General features: G+C 35.4%; 1 protein-coding gene and 1 pseudogene across 1 annotated transcript; one reads left to right on the top strand and one right to left on the bottom strand.

Annotated features, from left to right (window-relative positions):
* Positions 1–9,162: 9,162 nt before the first annotated feature.
* LOC120615831 (trace amine-associated receptor 8-like) lies at positions 9,163–11,548 on the bottom strand (annotated as a pseudogene).
* Positions 11,549–11,615: 67 nt separating this feature from the next.
* LOC120615840 (trace amine-associated receptor 7a-like) lies at positions 11,616–12,698 on the top strand. The gene has a single exon (XM_039879082.1). It carries the CDS (start codon positions 11,616–11,618, stop codon positions 12,645–12,647), a length of 1,032 nt encoding a protein of 343 aa, XP_039735016.1. The 3' UTR covers positions 12,648–12,698.
* The last annotated feature ends 3,687 nt before the right edge of the window (positions 12,699–16,385 follow it).

Consider the following 16,385-nt stretch of genomic DNA (forward strand, 5'->3'; position numbering starts at 1 on the left):
AAGTAGGTTAGTTGTTATATTTCTTGGGCCAAAGTTTTTCTTCTTTTTAGAATTGAACAGTTTCCCTGTTCTCAATATTGACAGGCCACCTTATTGAGTTTTGGTTAGAGATACAGTAGGGTGCAAGCAGTAAGTGTCAGGACTTGGCTTATTCTCTCGTGTTATGCATCATGTTTTTGCATCTGCAGTGGTTACCAACAAACAGAAAAAGATAACATACATTGAGGACCACTTGAGATTCATGGAATATATTACCCCAAAGCATTAGAAAACAACATGGTGCTTATACACACCAGCATTTTTGAGGTGCTGGTAGAAAAGAGGTCACTTCTCCTCTGAAGACATTTTCACTGGAAGAATATTTGCCAAGTGTGTCCCCGAATGTGAGAAAGAGGCAGGAAACCCTCGGACTACACATTGGTTTGTGGTTCCAGGAGATAGAACTTCCCATTCCCAATGCTAAAAGAAGTCAAACAATGAGAAGGAAGCTGTAAAATGGGAACACATGTCTTGGTCATTTGCCATCCCTGGAATGCTGGAACATTGCAAAGCAAGGAAAAGCCTTGTTCAGCCTTCCTAAGGAAGGGCTCAGACTCTTCCCATTGCAGAGCTTTGACCTTAGAGACATTTGTGAACTTGATTTTCAAGGTATAAGAGTGCCGTGGGTATTATTATTAATTCATCTGGCCATACGATTCCTAATCAAGATATTTCACACTGTGAAATGAACAATATTTTAGATTCCTGCAAATATTTTTGAGAGCCTAATCTTAGTGTCAGCGCTCATATAGACAAAGGTCTAGGCCAGGCTTTCCAAATTCAGTACTATGAACATTTGAGTTCAGAGAACTTCTTGCTATGAAGATCTGTCCTGTACATTGGCAGGCTTTTAGCAGGATCCCTACTACTATATGCCAGTAGATGCCAATAAAATCTGCCCAAATGTGAAAACCAATAACGTGTCTAGACATCAACAAATCTCTTTTGGGCACAAATGTCTCAATAGCCTGCCCAACTGAGAACTGTTATTCTAGGCAATAAAAAACATCATATAACATTTCTCAGTTTTGGTAAAGAAATAACTTTGTATTCCCTCCATTATTTGGAGACGTATTCATTACTGAATTTTTCTATTTGATACATATTAATTGAATGCCAGAAGTTGGTTGCAAAGTAATGAAACAAAGAGATATGATCTTTAGCCTTATGTAGCTCTTAATCTTAAGGAGGAGAAAAAAACTTTAAACAAGTTCACAGTGAAATGGTTATATGAATACATATTGGAATAGTATTATAAAAGTGAAAGACAGTAGTTCGTGATAGTGAAATAATCACTCAGACAGGAAAGTGTAGACAAAAATTTTCCAATAAAAACTTTAAGACAAAAATGCTACTTTAATATTTGTAAATTAATGACATAATATACTCCAGGAAAAAATAAATGAGAATGAATGGAACAATAGCTAGCGTTTTCAGACCTTTGTCAGCAGATGGAAACAGTGCAAAGAAATATTATGCCAGCAAGAAAGAGAGATAGAGAGTGAAAGACAGAGATGAAAGCCTAGCTTCTTGTGGTCTGGAAGTGGGAGTAGGGTGGGAGGCGTGGAGGTTATTCCAAGAAGAATCCAGACAAATCCTAATCTCAATAAATTTGTTTAAAAAACAAAGAACTAGATATCTTCCAATTTTTTTTCCCCCAGCTCTTAGTTGGTTAAAGTAAATGTTTGGCAATTACCTGTTGATTTCCCAAATTATTTAACCCACTTGATATTTCTGAAACCCAAGTTTTCTAAGATCCACAGTCTAGACTCATTGATAATTTTAATAGCAAAGATGGTATTTTAGCAGGCAAGACTTTCGCCCTTGAAAACAAACCAGGACAGCATGTGGTCAATTCAAAGCATTTAAGATAGTGCAGTCTGTTCTAATGGAAGCAGATGTCCAAAAAATGAACTTTATAGAAAAGCAATACAAATGTCTATTTTGAAAAGAAAAAGATTGTCTTGTGTTTTTCTACTTTCTTTCTTTTATTTTTCTTATCTTTTTTTTTTTCGCTAAACCTTCAACACTTATTAGAAGACACTACATTATTTTATACTGTTTGTTTGAGGTTCTTCTAGAAAGAAAAATTTGCCATAAACTAAGATGGTACATAAGTTGGAGGCTCTTCCTAAGGTCTCTAAAATTCTTGCACACATATGATGCTTCCTATCTTGCTCATAAAACCATCTTGAATAAATACATTTGCATCAGATAAAGATCAAGATTAGGCAGCAATCATGTTTCCCCAGGGGTTATTCTAACACCAAGGGCAGAATTTGGAGGCAAACTTTGGTTGTCTTGCATCATCTAAGTTTTCACACTCATATCAACAGTCGATCCTCAGCTTTCATGTTTTGAAATTTTCTAGGATATTTCTAAAATAAAAGTCCACTAAATAAACCATTTCCCAAATGACTGAGAGTGTGAGACAGTCCTCATTATGACAGAGGTAGGAGAAAGATGTGTTAATGATCTCTATGGTCTTCCCAGTATCCTAATTCAAAAGTCTGTTAACAAGAGCAAGGGGAGAGAAGTGTTGTGTACTCTCATCTCTTTTGGTTAGAAGCTCAAGGAAACCAAATACTAAGCAAGGTCAATGTTCTGAACAAGAAATGAGCAGCAGTTGGTAGTGATAACATACAATCAATGTATGAATATGTATCTAATAACAGTTTCTGCCTTTCTTCACTTTAGTGTATAATGGAGTCAGTTATTAACTTGATTCTTTACACAATTCATTTGTGTTTAAAAATTATTCTTAGATATATGTTAATCAGTTATGGAATGCCTTGTGTGGTGTGTGAAATGATACGTTATCTTTTCTTCGATCATGGCCTCCAAATGAACTCTAACAAATCATCTTTTGTCATGCCTTCATGAGATCTCAGGCAGACCTCACAGATGTCCAGTCACTCTGAGTGTTAAAAGATTTTCATGATGGTCTACTCCATTTGAAAACTACAATCTATCTCTCATTGAATATCCCTATCATCCCTGTGTCCAGTGCTAAGAGGGATTTAAACTTAAAAAGCCTGGTTTCAGGGAAGGGGCATGTTTGATTTTTCATTCCTTATCCTATCCACCTTTTCTTCTCTATTCCACTGGGAGAAAGAGAGGTAGGAGAAAAGGTGTATAGTCATGTGGTTCCAAATTTGGTCTCCTGCAGCCTTTACTCACTACATCACCTGTGTAGTGAGCCTTCCAATAGTGTCCTTGTCATGCAGTGCTTGTCTGGGTTTTTCAGTCTTCTCTGCAGGAGGCATTCAATTCCCAGGTTCCTGTGATCTTTGTGATCAGCACTGTATTGGTTTTTCCAATATCTTCCTCAAGTCCTGTGTGATGCGTCACAGACACATCATACACCCTAAAATGAATGTCCTGCCAGGAAGGCCCAGTCTGACAGGCTTCCACATGTCTGTTAGCCCACATGAAACTCATACATCTTTGCACCTGAAACAGTGGCAGTATAGGCTTCCTTCCCTGCAGGCGCATCTCTTCCCCACCGTCTCTCCAATTCTATGTGACTCTGTTCAATATCAACCCAGGGCAGGTCAGCGAGACTATTAAATAAGCAGATCTAAAGAGAGACTCAAGGTTGAATAATCTTGCCAATAGCTTTATTAATAGAGTGGTCCCCTAGAAAAAACCCTGTAAGTTTTCCACTCATAGACAGATTCTAAAGAGGTCAACTGCAGTGGCTCACCCACAGCAGAGAAGTAGGCAGTGGGCAGGCCCTCCCAGAGTGAGTTACACATGTGCCTCATCGTAGAGCCTACATTTGGGTACCTGCTACATACAGAGAATTGTCCATCAGGCCTATGACCCAACCAGGCACGAGAAAACTCTTGCCCCATTATTAATATTCTCCTTATTCCATATTTGCTCCACCGCATGTGGTTGAGGTAACAAGCAGAAAAATAGAATTGAAGGAAGAATGTAAAAGCAGGCTTATATTCCTCCCAGCCCTAGGTCCCCAAGGCCTAGGCCAGGACAGCACTGATTGAGGTAGGAAAGATAAGAGTGCTAAACCGAATGCGATTTTACAGTTTTAATCTGAATTAGGAAGAACTTATTATGGGTTTATATATGTTGGGAATTGAATGGAAAGCAATATGACCCGCCCAGAGTATAATTCAAAGATGGGGAAGCAAGTGTCAATAGAGCAAATTTTCTGCACTAAAAGATAACATCGGAAAGTCACTTCGATACAATAAGCTCAGACTGTCCCAAATCTAGTGACATATTCTGTGAGCCAGGCTTTCTTATCAGACTAGAGGGAAGGATGAATTTAATGACTAGAGTCCTATTTCTTCATGCTTTTCCTGAATAATTTGAAGAACACTGCCCACTATCCTCCTATATATTTTAGAGATTGCCTTCATTTCTTAAAAAATGGATAATGAAACAATTGTTTAGTAATTTTAACATATTTTTAAATTTCCTCTATTTCAGTTTTCATGTTCAAAAATAAATTTATTGCTGAGGAAATGCTCTTCAAAATCTGACCAGTTGATTTCCGAGTCAATATCCAAGGTTGATATTTCAAAACACTAAAAAAGCAATGGCAAGATGGAGGTAATGACTAGTGAGAATGGATGCTATTCTGAGAAGCAGGGCAGGCCCTGGAGATGCCCTCCTTTGCCTTATACTGCGTTTTCAGTCGCTGGAGAAGACCCACCTCATTGCAATGTGCTCTGTTTCTCTATATAATTTTGTCCTGTCAATTTCAGGCTGTCTTGGTTGCTCTCCAAAGCTTCAAATATTTGTCCTTTGTGTTGAATTGAGTTTTATAATTACTCTCAATGAGAGGGATGGTTTGATACAACCTCTTTCGTTATTGTCCAAATCAAATTTCCCTCCTGCATAGCACATCTTTTATCAATTTGTTAGAGTTTATTTTGTGATTTTGTCATATTTTTGTCATCATTTCTTTTAATTCTTTCTAATTTTCATTTTGATTTCTGCCTTATTCCAAAGGCTTGTGTATTGAACCATCTTTTCTACAGCCTCAGATTCTCTGCCTCACACTTTGAATGTTTATTCTAACTAAGCCACCAGTAAGGTCACAAACCCGTTAGTGCCATGTAATTCTGCTCTCTGAGGCTGATTTGCAGAGACTCTAGCATCTCCCACAACTTTCAGACTCAGCAATATGGTAATTTAACTCCTCAAAGGTTATTGAAGTGGCAGGTGAAGATAATCGGGAGTTTTAAGGAATAAACCTTCCGTAACATGAATTTTGACCTGTGGGGACAGTAGCCAGTGTCAGCCAGCATATAGATAATGTTTTTACATGACTTATTTGTAGACTTCTGTTGAACCAATGCTTAAGTTCTTGGTAGCTCGAGAAGTAGATACCAATATTGTTCAGATCTAGAACGTCCAGTTTTTGAAGTGGTTCATACCTCTCTACTGAAGTCTTCAAATTTGATTATTATTTTCTTGTATATGATCAGCACAGTTATATGAAAAACTGCTAATGATATTTCACTTAGTTATTTTAAAGTATCATATAGATTTTCTGTTTTTTAAAAACTTGTCTGTTATTTCCATTGGGTTTCACTACACTGTCATCTCTTTTTTGGGGAATTTTTTTTTTTCATTTTTAGACATTTTATATGAAAAACCGATGTAATAATTTGAGATTGCAGAAATTATTGTCTTCTTTCAGAGAAAATTGAACTTTACCTCTGGCATTTGGCTAAGAGAATTAGCGATCTTGAATGATCCTAATCTGTTATAAAAATTAAGAAAATTTGAAGTCAAGGTTTACCCTAATGTTTAGGGAACAGTAGTTTTCATGGATTTAACATAAAGAATGGTGGAAGTATGTGCCCTTGGCTAGTCTTTCTTGTTAGGATCTAACATCTAATAGTTTCCAACTAATCCTATGAGGTTATCAAGAGTTCTGCTTAGTTTCTCATCCTTTAAATGTTTCTTTTGGAACTGCCTGATATCCGTTTAAAACAATTGCCCTAAATATTAGATCCACCTCTTTGAATTACCATTTTTTTCTGAATCCTAGATAATTCTTGACTAAATTTAAATCTCTCTAATATTTTAAAGATTTTAAAAATATCTTTTTCAGATTTTCTAGTTGTCCTCAATGAGAATTGGTCTGTGTAAACTATCCGCCATTACCGGAAGCAGATGTCCCACATGTAGAATTTTTTCATAATCGTAATAGGAGAATTTTCTTAGGTGATACATGTAGTTTAAACCAACGTCAATGATTACTTTTACATCTTAAGTAAAACAAATAATCAAGAGAAATATTTGCCTGTAATCTCTGTTTCTATGTGTTTGGTATTTGGCACTAGTTCTCAATAGCACCAAGGCAGACTTAGACAAATTTGTTTTTAGTCATATCAGCTGCAAATAATAACTTAATTTCCTATTTTTGATTTTCTATATCTAGTTATTTCTCTTGTATAATTGCATTCATTAGTACTTCTGAAACAGTATTTATGCAATGTGATAATATTAAACCATTTTGTCCTCACCTGGACCCTAAAGAGAATGCTTCTATTTCTAGTTATGTGCTTAATTTTTATGATAAATATATTATCATATTAATGAAGGAAACAATGAGCCATCGGGACTTAGAGAAGCAGAACATAGGCATAATCCAGGAATCTTTATTCTAATGCTTAGTAGTAACATGAACTGGTATGTTAGTTTGTATTATCGTGAGTGATGATATGATGGATTCAGCCCAACCTAGCGATACGTTTTCCTGGAATCATACTTCCAACTTTAATTCAGTCATCTATGGCCAAAGAGGTATCATCCGGTACTAACAAAGGCATTATTTGCTTGTATTATTAAAGAGTTACGATCAGCATATCTGTGGTAGTCACACTTAGGAAAGATGATCATGATATATATGGAAGAATCTAACCTCTTACTGTCTCTCTCCTCTGCGAAGTTCTACATATCTACCTCTTGTTCAAAAGAAGTTCAATATTTAGAATTCTATTGGAACTTTTTGTGTCATTCATAACAATACAATATTTTTCTGGCCCATATGATAAATTTCAAAAAAAATCTTTAATTTTTCTTTCAACTCTTGTTATATTCATTACTTAGAGGTTAATTTAGTAACAGTGCAATACCGTGAGAGATTTTTAGACTGGGACTTTTATCTAAATCTTTCACTTAATTTTTTTCTATGTTTGTACTTTGTCCTGTAAAAATAGAGAATATCATATCATTTTTTATATTTGTTATAGCTAATCTGATCTATTAAGGATAGTAAGTGTCAAAATGAAACTTTATTTATAGACTGTTACGCTGCTAATCTACCTATTGTCTTCTAATCTGTGAAGCTCAAGTCTCCATTTATGGATATTACTCCTCTTGACAAAAAAGTGTACACACTCCTGTCTGTTTCCACAAGTCCAAACATGCTGGTAGCAGCATCAAAAGTTCTTTTACCCTTAAATTGTCTCCTTTTGCAATTTTTATCTCCTCAGGCCATGGGACTACATGCGTGTGTGAAGACAATATTATAGAAATGACCAACGCTAGGTACCAGACTTGTGATGGTGAATGAGTCTTCTGTTCACAGGACTTAGCATCTCTGACACTTTTTCCTTCCTCAATAATATAGTTTAAAATGTGTTGTCCGTATTACCTACAAAATTACTTTCCTTGAGAAAAGTACTATATAAAATACATTTTTTATCTTTAGCAATTCCTGACTCAGGCACTTTCATATAATTAATGCTCAATATCTGTTTGAAAGCAATAAAAAGTCTTAGTGAAAACAAATGAGAAAAAATACATCAATCATTTTACCTGGGCTACTCTACAGATAAACCGAAAAAGAAAAAGAAAAAGAAAAAATGTTTAACAACATTATTTTACAACAATTTAGTTTCATCACGTGAAATACTCCAGATATGTAGCCCAAAATAACTTTTGTTGAATTAATAGTATAAAATATTCCATGGGAAAAATGTAAAATTAGAACACACATTGTTTATATTCTTTTTAATAGAACTATTTTGCAGTATTAGCTTAAAATTTTTGACCCTACAACATTCTTGGGAAGTGAAATACACACAATTTTCAAATGAGAAACTTCAGTGTAGAAATAACCATTGCTAATGATAATTGATGGATTTTCCACTTGCAAAACTTCTGGCAATTTCTGTAATCAACACCTGGTCCCAAGGCTGATTTATTGGTTCCACAATGTTACATGTAAACATTCCGAGATTCTGACCAGCCATTAAGCAGGAGATGCTTTCCTGTTGCACCAAAGCTCATGGAAGGTACAGACATTGAAAGAACAGGGAGAAATAGTCACAGAGGAGCAGCAAACAAACAGACCCTTGGATAGTGTCATCAAACCTGGACTATGTCTGTTATGTACTGAATCATATCCCACAAAATGCATATGTCAAAGTCCTAACTTCCCAGTACTTCAGAAAGTAACCATACCTAGAGATAAGGTCTTTTAAAAGGTAATTAAGTTAAAATGAGTTTTTGGGTGAGCCCTACTTTAATAGGAGCAGTGTTCTTATAAAGAGAGGAAATAGGGTCACAGACACACACGGAGGGAAGACCAGGTAAGGATGGAGAGGGAGATGACAAGTGGGCTCTGCAGAAAAAAATCGTTCTTGTTGACACCGTGATCTTAGAGTTCTAATGCCTGGAAATGTGAGAAAATAAATTTCTCTTTTTTAAGTCATGCCGTCTGTGCACTTCAGTTATGATGACCCTAGCAAAGTGGAATAGTGTGGCAAAAAAAAGGAAGAAAAACTTTCTGACGATAAAAGAGAGTTCAGCGTCACAGAGAAGATGATGAGAGATTTCACAACTAAAATGAAATTAAGAATTTAATAAAATTAGAAGAAACCAGAACCTGTGGTAAGGATGCGTATGGAGCATTGAGACAGTTGACATATGTAAAGCCATTTTTTTATTTCTTATTTAGTACAGTAAATACCTTTACAATAGTTTAATAGAGACACCTTTTCATGACTTTGTTCCTGGCTAATCGGACAACTATTTCCCCAATTTTTATAGGTTTTATGCATTTCCTATATTTAATTTCATCACAAATTTAAAATTTTGAAACGATTCTTAAATTTCTTAACTTAGTGCATACATTTATTCTGAAAATAAACTAATGGTTGATGAGCTGCCTTTTAGAAGATTCCCACTTAAAATGACTTTTATAGCTTTCCTAAACCAAGGATAAAATAAAGCATAAGTCAAAGGATTCATGGCTGAGTTATAATAGGCACACCAATGGCAAATCTCATAAATATAAGTAGGGGTCATGAAGCCCATAAAATCATCAATAAACGTATCAATTGTATATGGTAACCACGAAATCATAAATGCTACCACTGTCACCTCCAGGGTTTTAGCTGCTTTTCTCTCTCTCTTGGCCACTCTGGCTTTCTAACTCTCTGAGGATGATTTTGTTTTACTACCAATATTTTCAATTTTTATAGCTTGTTGTTTAGCTACAAGAAAAATGTTAGTATAAAGAATGAACATATCAAGGGTAAGTATGAAAATAACAGAAAATCTACCAAAACCCAGTCTTGATTTACAACAATTTGACAACCACCTATACAATTGAGAGCACTTACTAATTCTTCCCTGCCATCATCACTGACACCTGTATAGAACACAGCACCCCTATATACAATGGGCAGGTTCCAGGAGATGTTGATGCAAATTCCTGACACAGACACGTGAACTCGGTAGGATAGAGTAGAGGGCCAGTGACAGCAATGTACCTGTCAAAGGAGATGAAGCACAAATGGATAGAGAAGAGTAACAAAATGTGGCATCACAGCAACTGTGAAGGGTACAAAATCTGGCTCAGAAGTACCAGCAGCTCTCCATGGTGGGAGGCATGGAGCTCATTCCAAGAAGAATTTGGACAAACCCTAATCCCAATTAATGCATTTATAAAACAATGAGCTAGATATCTCCTTTTTTTTTTTTTTTACCAGCTCTTAGTTGGTTAAAGAAAATGTTTGGCAATTACCTTTTGGTTTACCAAATTATTTAACCAGATACATATTTCTGAAACCCAAGTTTTCTAAGAACCACAGTCCTGACAAAACGGTGTAATTACTTAGGAAGACTGTTTGTAGTTACTTGTATAGTAAAACATACACTTCCCATATGATCCAGCAATTCTACTTCTAGGTATTTACCAAAAATAAATAAATAAATAAATAAGAACATATGTCCATGCAAAGAATTGTATGCAATGTTCATACCAACGCTATTAATAACAGCCCTCAACTGAACACACCTCCAAAAGCCTATCAACAGGTACTGTATAAAATAATTGTGGTATATTAATACTACAGAATATACTTTAGCAATAATAGGAAATGAACTGATAATATACCTAATAAATGCCACGGACACTGAGCTGAGAGGAAGCAGCTTGTCACAGAAGAGTATGTAGTGTATGATGCTATTTAGATGAGATTTTTAGACCAAAGGAATTACTCTCTGGTGATAGAATGGTTACCAGTGATCACCCGGACAGAAGAAGGGAAATATGGGAAGAGGTTGACTGCAAAAGGGCTCAAATAAAATTACTGAGGTGTTAGAAGTATTCCATACCTTGATTGTGGAGGTGGTTACGAGTGTGGATACATTTATCATGTCTGTAACTTGAATAAAAAGAAATCTAACTAGGGGCGGTGAACACACAATGCAATATATATATATTTTGTATACCTGAAACTTACTGGATTTCGTTAAGCAAGGTCAGCGTGAATAAACAGAAAATTAAATAGATAAATAAATGAATAAATAAATAAATAAAAAGAAAATCCTGATTTTTAGCGAAAAAAGCATGAAATTTTCAAATATAAATCATACGTTAGATAAAAAAGCTGATTGTAAAAATGAGCAGAAATCATTATCAGAAAAATATTTTCTGTAAAATCTTTTTAGTAAAAATAAGTAAAAATAAACAATATGGCTTTCAAATTTTAGACAAAAGATTTTAAAGTAAAAGACTATTTCTATTTCTATTTCTATTTCACGGAAAGGTCAAATGTCATCAGGATATTAGAAGGGCATAAAATTCTTTTTAGCAAAAACATACTCATTATTTAAAATTCCTTTTTCTGCATATTGCACTATGGGGATTTAAGCTTAAGGGCTTTGGGTATTTGAAATTATTTAGCTAACTTCCTGAGGGGACAGAGTGTTTGCGGTGTTATTCTAGCTCTGATAAATTAGGAAAAGAAAGCTAATAAAATATGGCATTCTTACATGCATCATATAACAGCTCTTGGAAAACTCATGCTTCTCAGATATGTACCAGCTAAGCAAAGAAAGATTTTTTTTTTTAAGTTTAAACAAACAGAATTTTGGGTAATAATAAAAACTAACGACTTATTCAGTTGCGGTAGATTTAAGAGATAAAGGTATGAATCAGTTTCTAAACATGAAAATAAGGATTTATACTTACAAAGCAATAGGACCGGAATGTACTGGCAATTACTGACATATTGTAAATACCCCTCTTTTAAAGATATTTAAAGATAATAGCTTTGCCAGGGTCAAAACGGAGAATCATGGGCAGTGATTTGCCCCCTCCTGCAGCTGCGCTGCTCTGCTTCGAGAACCTGAATGGATCCTGTGTCAAAATTTCCTACTCGCCTGGACCCCGCCTGATTCTGTACACAGTGTTCTGCTTTGGATCTTGCCTGGCTGTATCTGGAAACCTCCTGGTGATTATTTCGATTCTTTATTTCAAGCAGTTGCACTCTCCAACTAACTTTTTGATGGCCTCCCTGGCCTGTGCTGACTTCTTGGTTGGAGTGACTGTGATGCCCTTTAGTGCAGTGAGGTCCGTGGAAGGCTGCTGGTACTTTGGGGAGAGTTACTGTAAATTTCACTCTTGTTTCGATGGGTCCTTCTGCTATGCTTCCATCTTCCACTTATGTTTCATTTCTCTGGATAGATATATTGCAGTCAGCGACCCTCTGCTCTATCCAACCAGAATCACCACATCTGTTTCTGGCATATGTATTGCATTCTCCTGGCTCCTTTCCATTATTTATTCTTTTACCCTTCTTAGCACAGGTGCACATGCAGTTGGGCTGGAGGAACTAGTCAGTGCTCTCACCTGTGTGGGAGGCTGTCAAGGTGCAGTGAATCAAAGTTGGGTATTGGTAAATTTTCTATTATTTTTCATACCCACGCTTGTGATGATCGTTGTTTACTCCAAGATTTTCCTTATTGCTAAACAACAGGCTAGAAAAATGGAAAGTATGAGCAATAAAACTGTGGGATCATCAGATAGCTACAAAGACAGAGTGGCCAGGAGGGAGAGAAAAGCAGCAAGAACACTGGGCATCACAGTGATAGCATTTCTGGTTTCATGGTTGCCATACGTCATTGATTCAATAATTGATGCCTTCCTAGGTTTCATCACACCCACATATATTTTTGAAATATTACTTTGGATTGTATACTATAACTCAGCAATGAACCCCTTGATTTATGCTTTATTTTATCCTTGGTTTCGAAAAGCCATGAAGCTAATCGTCACTGGTCAAGTCTTAAGAGAAAATTCCTCAACAATAAATTTATTGTCAGAGTAGATTCTGCTTTTAGACTGGGAGAAAATTGAAAATAGATTCTCAGTGGACTCACAATGGGGAAAACATTGATCATAAATGTGCAAGATCTTCTTAGGTAAAATAATTGAATTATGCTTCAATTTTGACCCAAACACTTAAATTCAGGTTCATTGTTCTTTGGTAAATATAACATTAAAATCTGATTGTAATGGAAATAACTCAGCCTTGGAGCAAGAAAGGACTGGAATGCAATACCAACTGTGACATTTAACACTGTGATCTTAGTTTGCTTTGTTCTCTCTGGTCCTCATTATATTTCTCTGGTTAATAATTCCTCTCTTGTAGTAGTCTTGAGAAAATGTAAAAGAATATATAAAACATCTAGTATATACTCATGATCTAAATCCTGCCTTTTATTACTTTACATCTTGTCTCAGCTGCTTTGCAATATTTTTTTATTAAAATGTAAATGCAATTAAGATATATATTTAGAGAAGTGGTGGACCCTTGCTCAAAAGGGATAAAGGAGTGAGCATATGCTGTCTGGTGTTCAGATTTGCACATCCAAAACTGTGATTTCAGAGTCACTTAAAATCAGTCAGGAGGTAGAGCTATTGACTTTAATATCAATTTAGTTATTTGGGAATAACTATAATATCAATTTACAATGGGAAAGGTAACTTGCATCAGAAGAATATTCATACACTCAGTGAGCTTCTTACTGTTAAGCCTAAAATAACATTAGAGTTCAGAAGTTGTACCAGTGAACATACATTTAAGCCAGAGTTTTAAGATTGTTATTCTTATTTTGTTATGTTACTTTATTTTGAAATATATTTATTCTTATTCAATTCAATTGCACCTTGTTTCAAAAATTATGGACAGGGACTTCAAGGATACACAAAAAGCAAAGGTTAAAAATGTGTTCAAAAAAAGAAAGAAAACTAAAATGAAGGAAAGAAAATGAAGCCAAGACAGAGACTAGAAAATGTCGTCTGACCCACAAACTTGGTTCCAAAGCATAAAGAGAAACAAGGTGCAATTGAATTCTCAGTTATTTCAGAGAATCGTTCTTGGTAGTCAAACTGGAAGGTGCTGTATGTCCCATGAACAATAAATGGCTTGATTCTATTCTCTTAGCTTTGTCATAAGAAGACATCAAGATTTTAGAAGTCTGGTTATCATTTTTGGGGGCTGGAGTAGATATATATCAAAAAAGTCTTGCTTGTTTCTTTAATTTCTAACTGATATAAATCAACATTATGTATTAGCACATAATTTCTATCACACAAATGCTTTGAATTGGTAAACCTATTCTAAAAGTGTATTCTTTCTGACTATACCATTCTTGTGAGAAATTCCTGTCTTTACTTGATTTTACAGATGATTAAAGCCAACACTGACTGCTTACTGTCACTGTACCCACAATTTCTCAGTTTCAACAGTGAATTTCATCAACTTCTTTTGATACTAGAGGTTTCACTATAGTAACTTTTTCTAATTCTGTGTTGCAAGCTACGGAATAATCCTACTGCCTATTGTAAAGATAAGCTAAATCAAAGTATGTAAGAATTATGATGACTATTATAAAGCTTCAGGATTCAAACCAGTACTTTATGTTTGATGCTAGTTTTATATATTTATGCTTGTCTTTCCTTTCTTAGTAGCCTCTCTAATATATTAGACAAATCATCTGATTTTACTACTTCCTTTCCTAGATCAACATACTTACCTGTCTAGTTTTTAAGTGTTTGAAAACTCTCGTTGTGAAAGAGACAAGCTACTGTCCTCATTATTCTTTTCTGTGAACTACTCTGGTTGTGTGGGGACTAGTCTACAGGCCTTTGCTTTAATGAACATTTATTGAGTGTTTTTGGTATGCAAAACCTGAGCTCCAAAACCAGAAGGATCTAACAAGTAAAACAATTTCAACCTAATCATTATTTATCTATGTTTATGGACACTCATTCTGTGCTTGGAACTGCCTTGCCTGCACTTAATCTTCACAACAACCCTATGAGCAAGAGAATGTTATTACTTCCCTTTTAAAATGAGGAACCTGAGGCATAAAGAGGTAAGTCACATACCCAAGGTAGCATACATGTTTAACAACAGAACCAGTATAAACACCCGAGGGCCAGAGAGTAAGTGTCCTTAACAACGAAAGATTCCTCCCTTCACAAAAGAGAATCATCCTCTGGAAAGAGCCCACTCTCTACCTGTAGGAATTAAAGGTTAAAAAAATTTTCCATATCAAAAGTGCTATGTTTTTTTTCACATTTGCCTTGCCACTCGGTCATTGGACTGTGATGAAGGACTCACAAAATATTAGAACTGAAAGGTATCTTTTAAATAATCTATTCTAAACCATGCTTTTTTAGGTGGAAGCTATGGCTTAATTACCCTGAGCAAGGTCGGACAACCAGAGTCTCATGAATTCATGTAGAGGGCTAGCCACACTTGACTGCTGTCCATCTGTCCACAGGGCCTGGATGGGTCCATGCTCATCTCTTCCAATATCTGGTCACAGCGCAATCTCTCATTTCTGAGGATTTTGCCTCAATTCTTGTCCATTCATCTGGCTTACATGGCCCTATAGATTTATGGCCATCCATTTTATATATACATATTTCTCAATTAGCTTTCAGGGGTTTTATTGGATTTCAATTATAGTGATAATTTTAACTAGAATTACAATTCTGGTTTAAAAAAAAATAAATCCCTCAGAACTTTAAAAGCATTTCTCCAATGGCTTCTAAGACCTAGTACTGATAAGAAGTGTGATGCTAGCATGAATTTCATTCCTTTGTCATTCCTCCCTCTGGCCCCTGTCCTAAAGCTTTTTAAGATTTTCTCTTTATACTTGTCTGATTGTGTTCCCTGTATATTTTTTGTTTGTCCTCTTTGCACTTGGTGAATACTTTTAATTGGAAGCCTTAGACCTTTCTTTAACCCAGAAGGAACTTTCTGAACAATTGCTTTTGTTTTCTTTTCTTCCTTTTACTCTTTGATTGCTCTTTTTGGGATTTAGAATTTCTCTCAAGCTCTATTCATGAGAATAGCTCTTACTGCTCTAGTAACCTCCATTGTGTGTATTTTGGGTTCTCTTTTTCTCCACTCTGTTTTTTAGTCAATTTAATGCCATGACTTTTTTTTTTTTCAGATATGCTTTTGAAGTCATTTCAAAGCATATCTGAAAACTTAAACTGAAACTTAAAAATGGGACTTCAGATGAGATAAATAAAACTATGTTAACAGGACTGATCTTCAGATGTAGGTACCAATTCAACCATTCCAACTGGGAAAGTGTTGAAATGCTTAAATACTAGTTGGGAAATATTTATTACCGTTAGCTCTCATGCAACGCCTTGTAACCTTATCACTGATTTCTCTCCTCCAAACAACAAAGGTTCCTCATGATCAATTCTACTGAAACATCAATGCAAGGCAAAGGAGGGCACCTGCAGGGCCTGCTCTGTCTCTCAGAAAAGCATCCATTCTGATTGGGCATTGCCACATTTTGCCACATTATTTTTTTCATTTTTTTTTTTTTTTAGCGCTTTGAAATATCAACCCTTAAAATAACTCAGAAATCAAGTGTTCAAGTTTTGATGAGAGATTATCAACAATAAATTTATTTTGGTCATGAAACTTAAATATGGGAAACTTAAGAATGTATTCAAAACTCCTAAATATTTATTTCTTATTTACTTCCTAAGAAATGAAGAGATTGCTCAAAGTGTATGGTAAGATGGTTGG

The sequence above is a fragment of the Pteropus medius genome, unplaced genomic scaffold (assembly GCF_902729225.1).
Source record: "Pteropus medius unplaced genomic scaffold, Ma_sr-lr_union100, whole genome shotgun sequence".
In the NCBI taxonomy this organism is placed as follows: Eukaryota; Metazoa; Chordata; class Mammalia; order Chiroptera; family Pteropodidae; genus Pteropus; species Pteropus medius.

Bases quoted from the DNA above. Each gene is read 5' to 3' on its own strand.
- LOC120615840 (XM_039879082.1), top strand. From the start codon at position 11,616: ATGGGCAGTGATTTGCCCCCTCCTGCAGCTGCGCTGCTCTGCTTCGAG.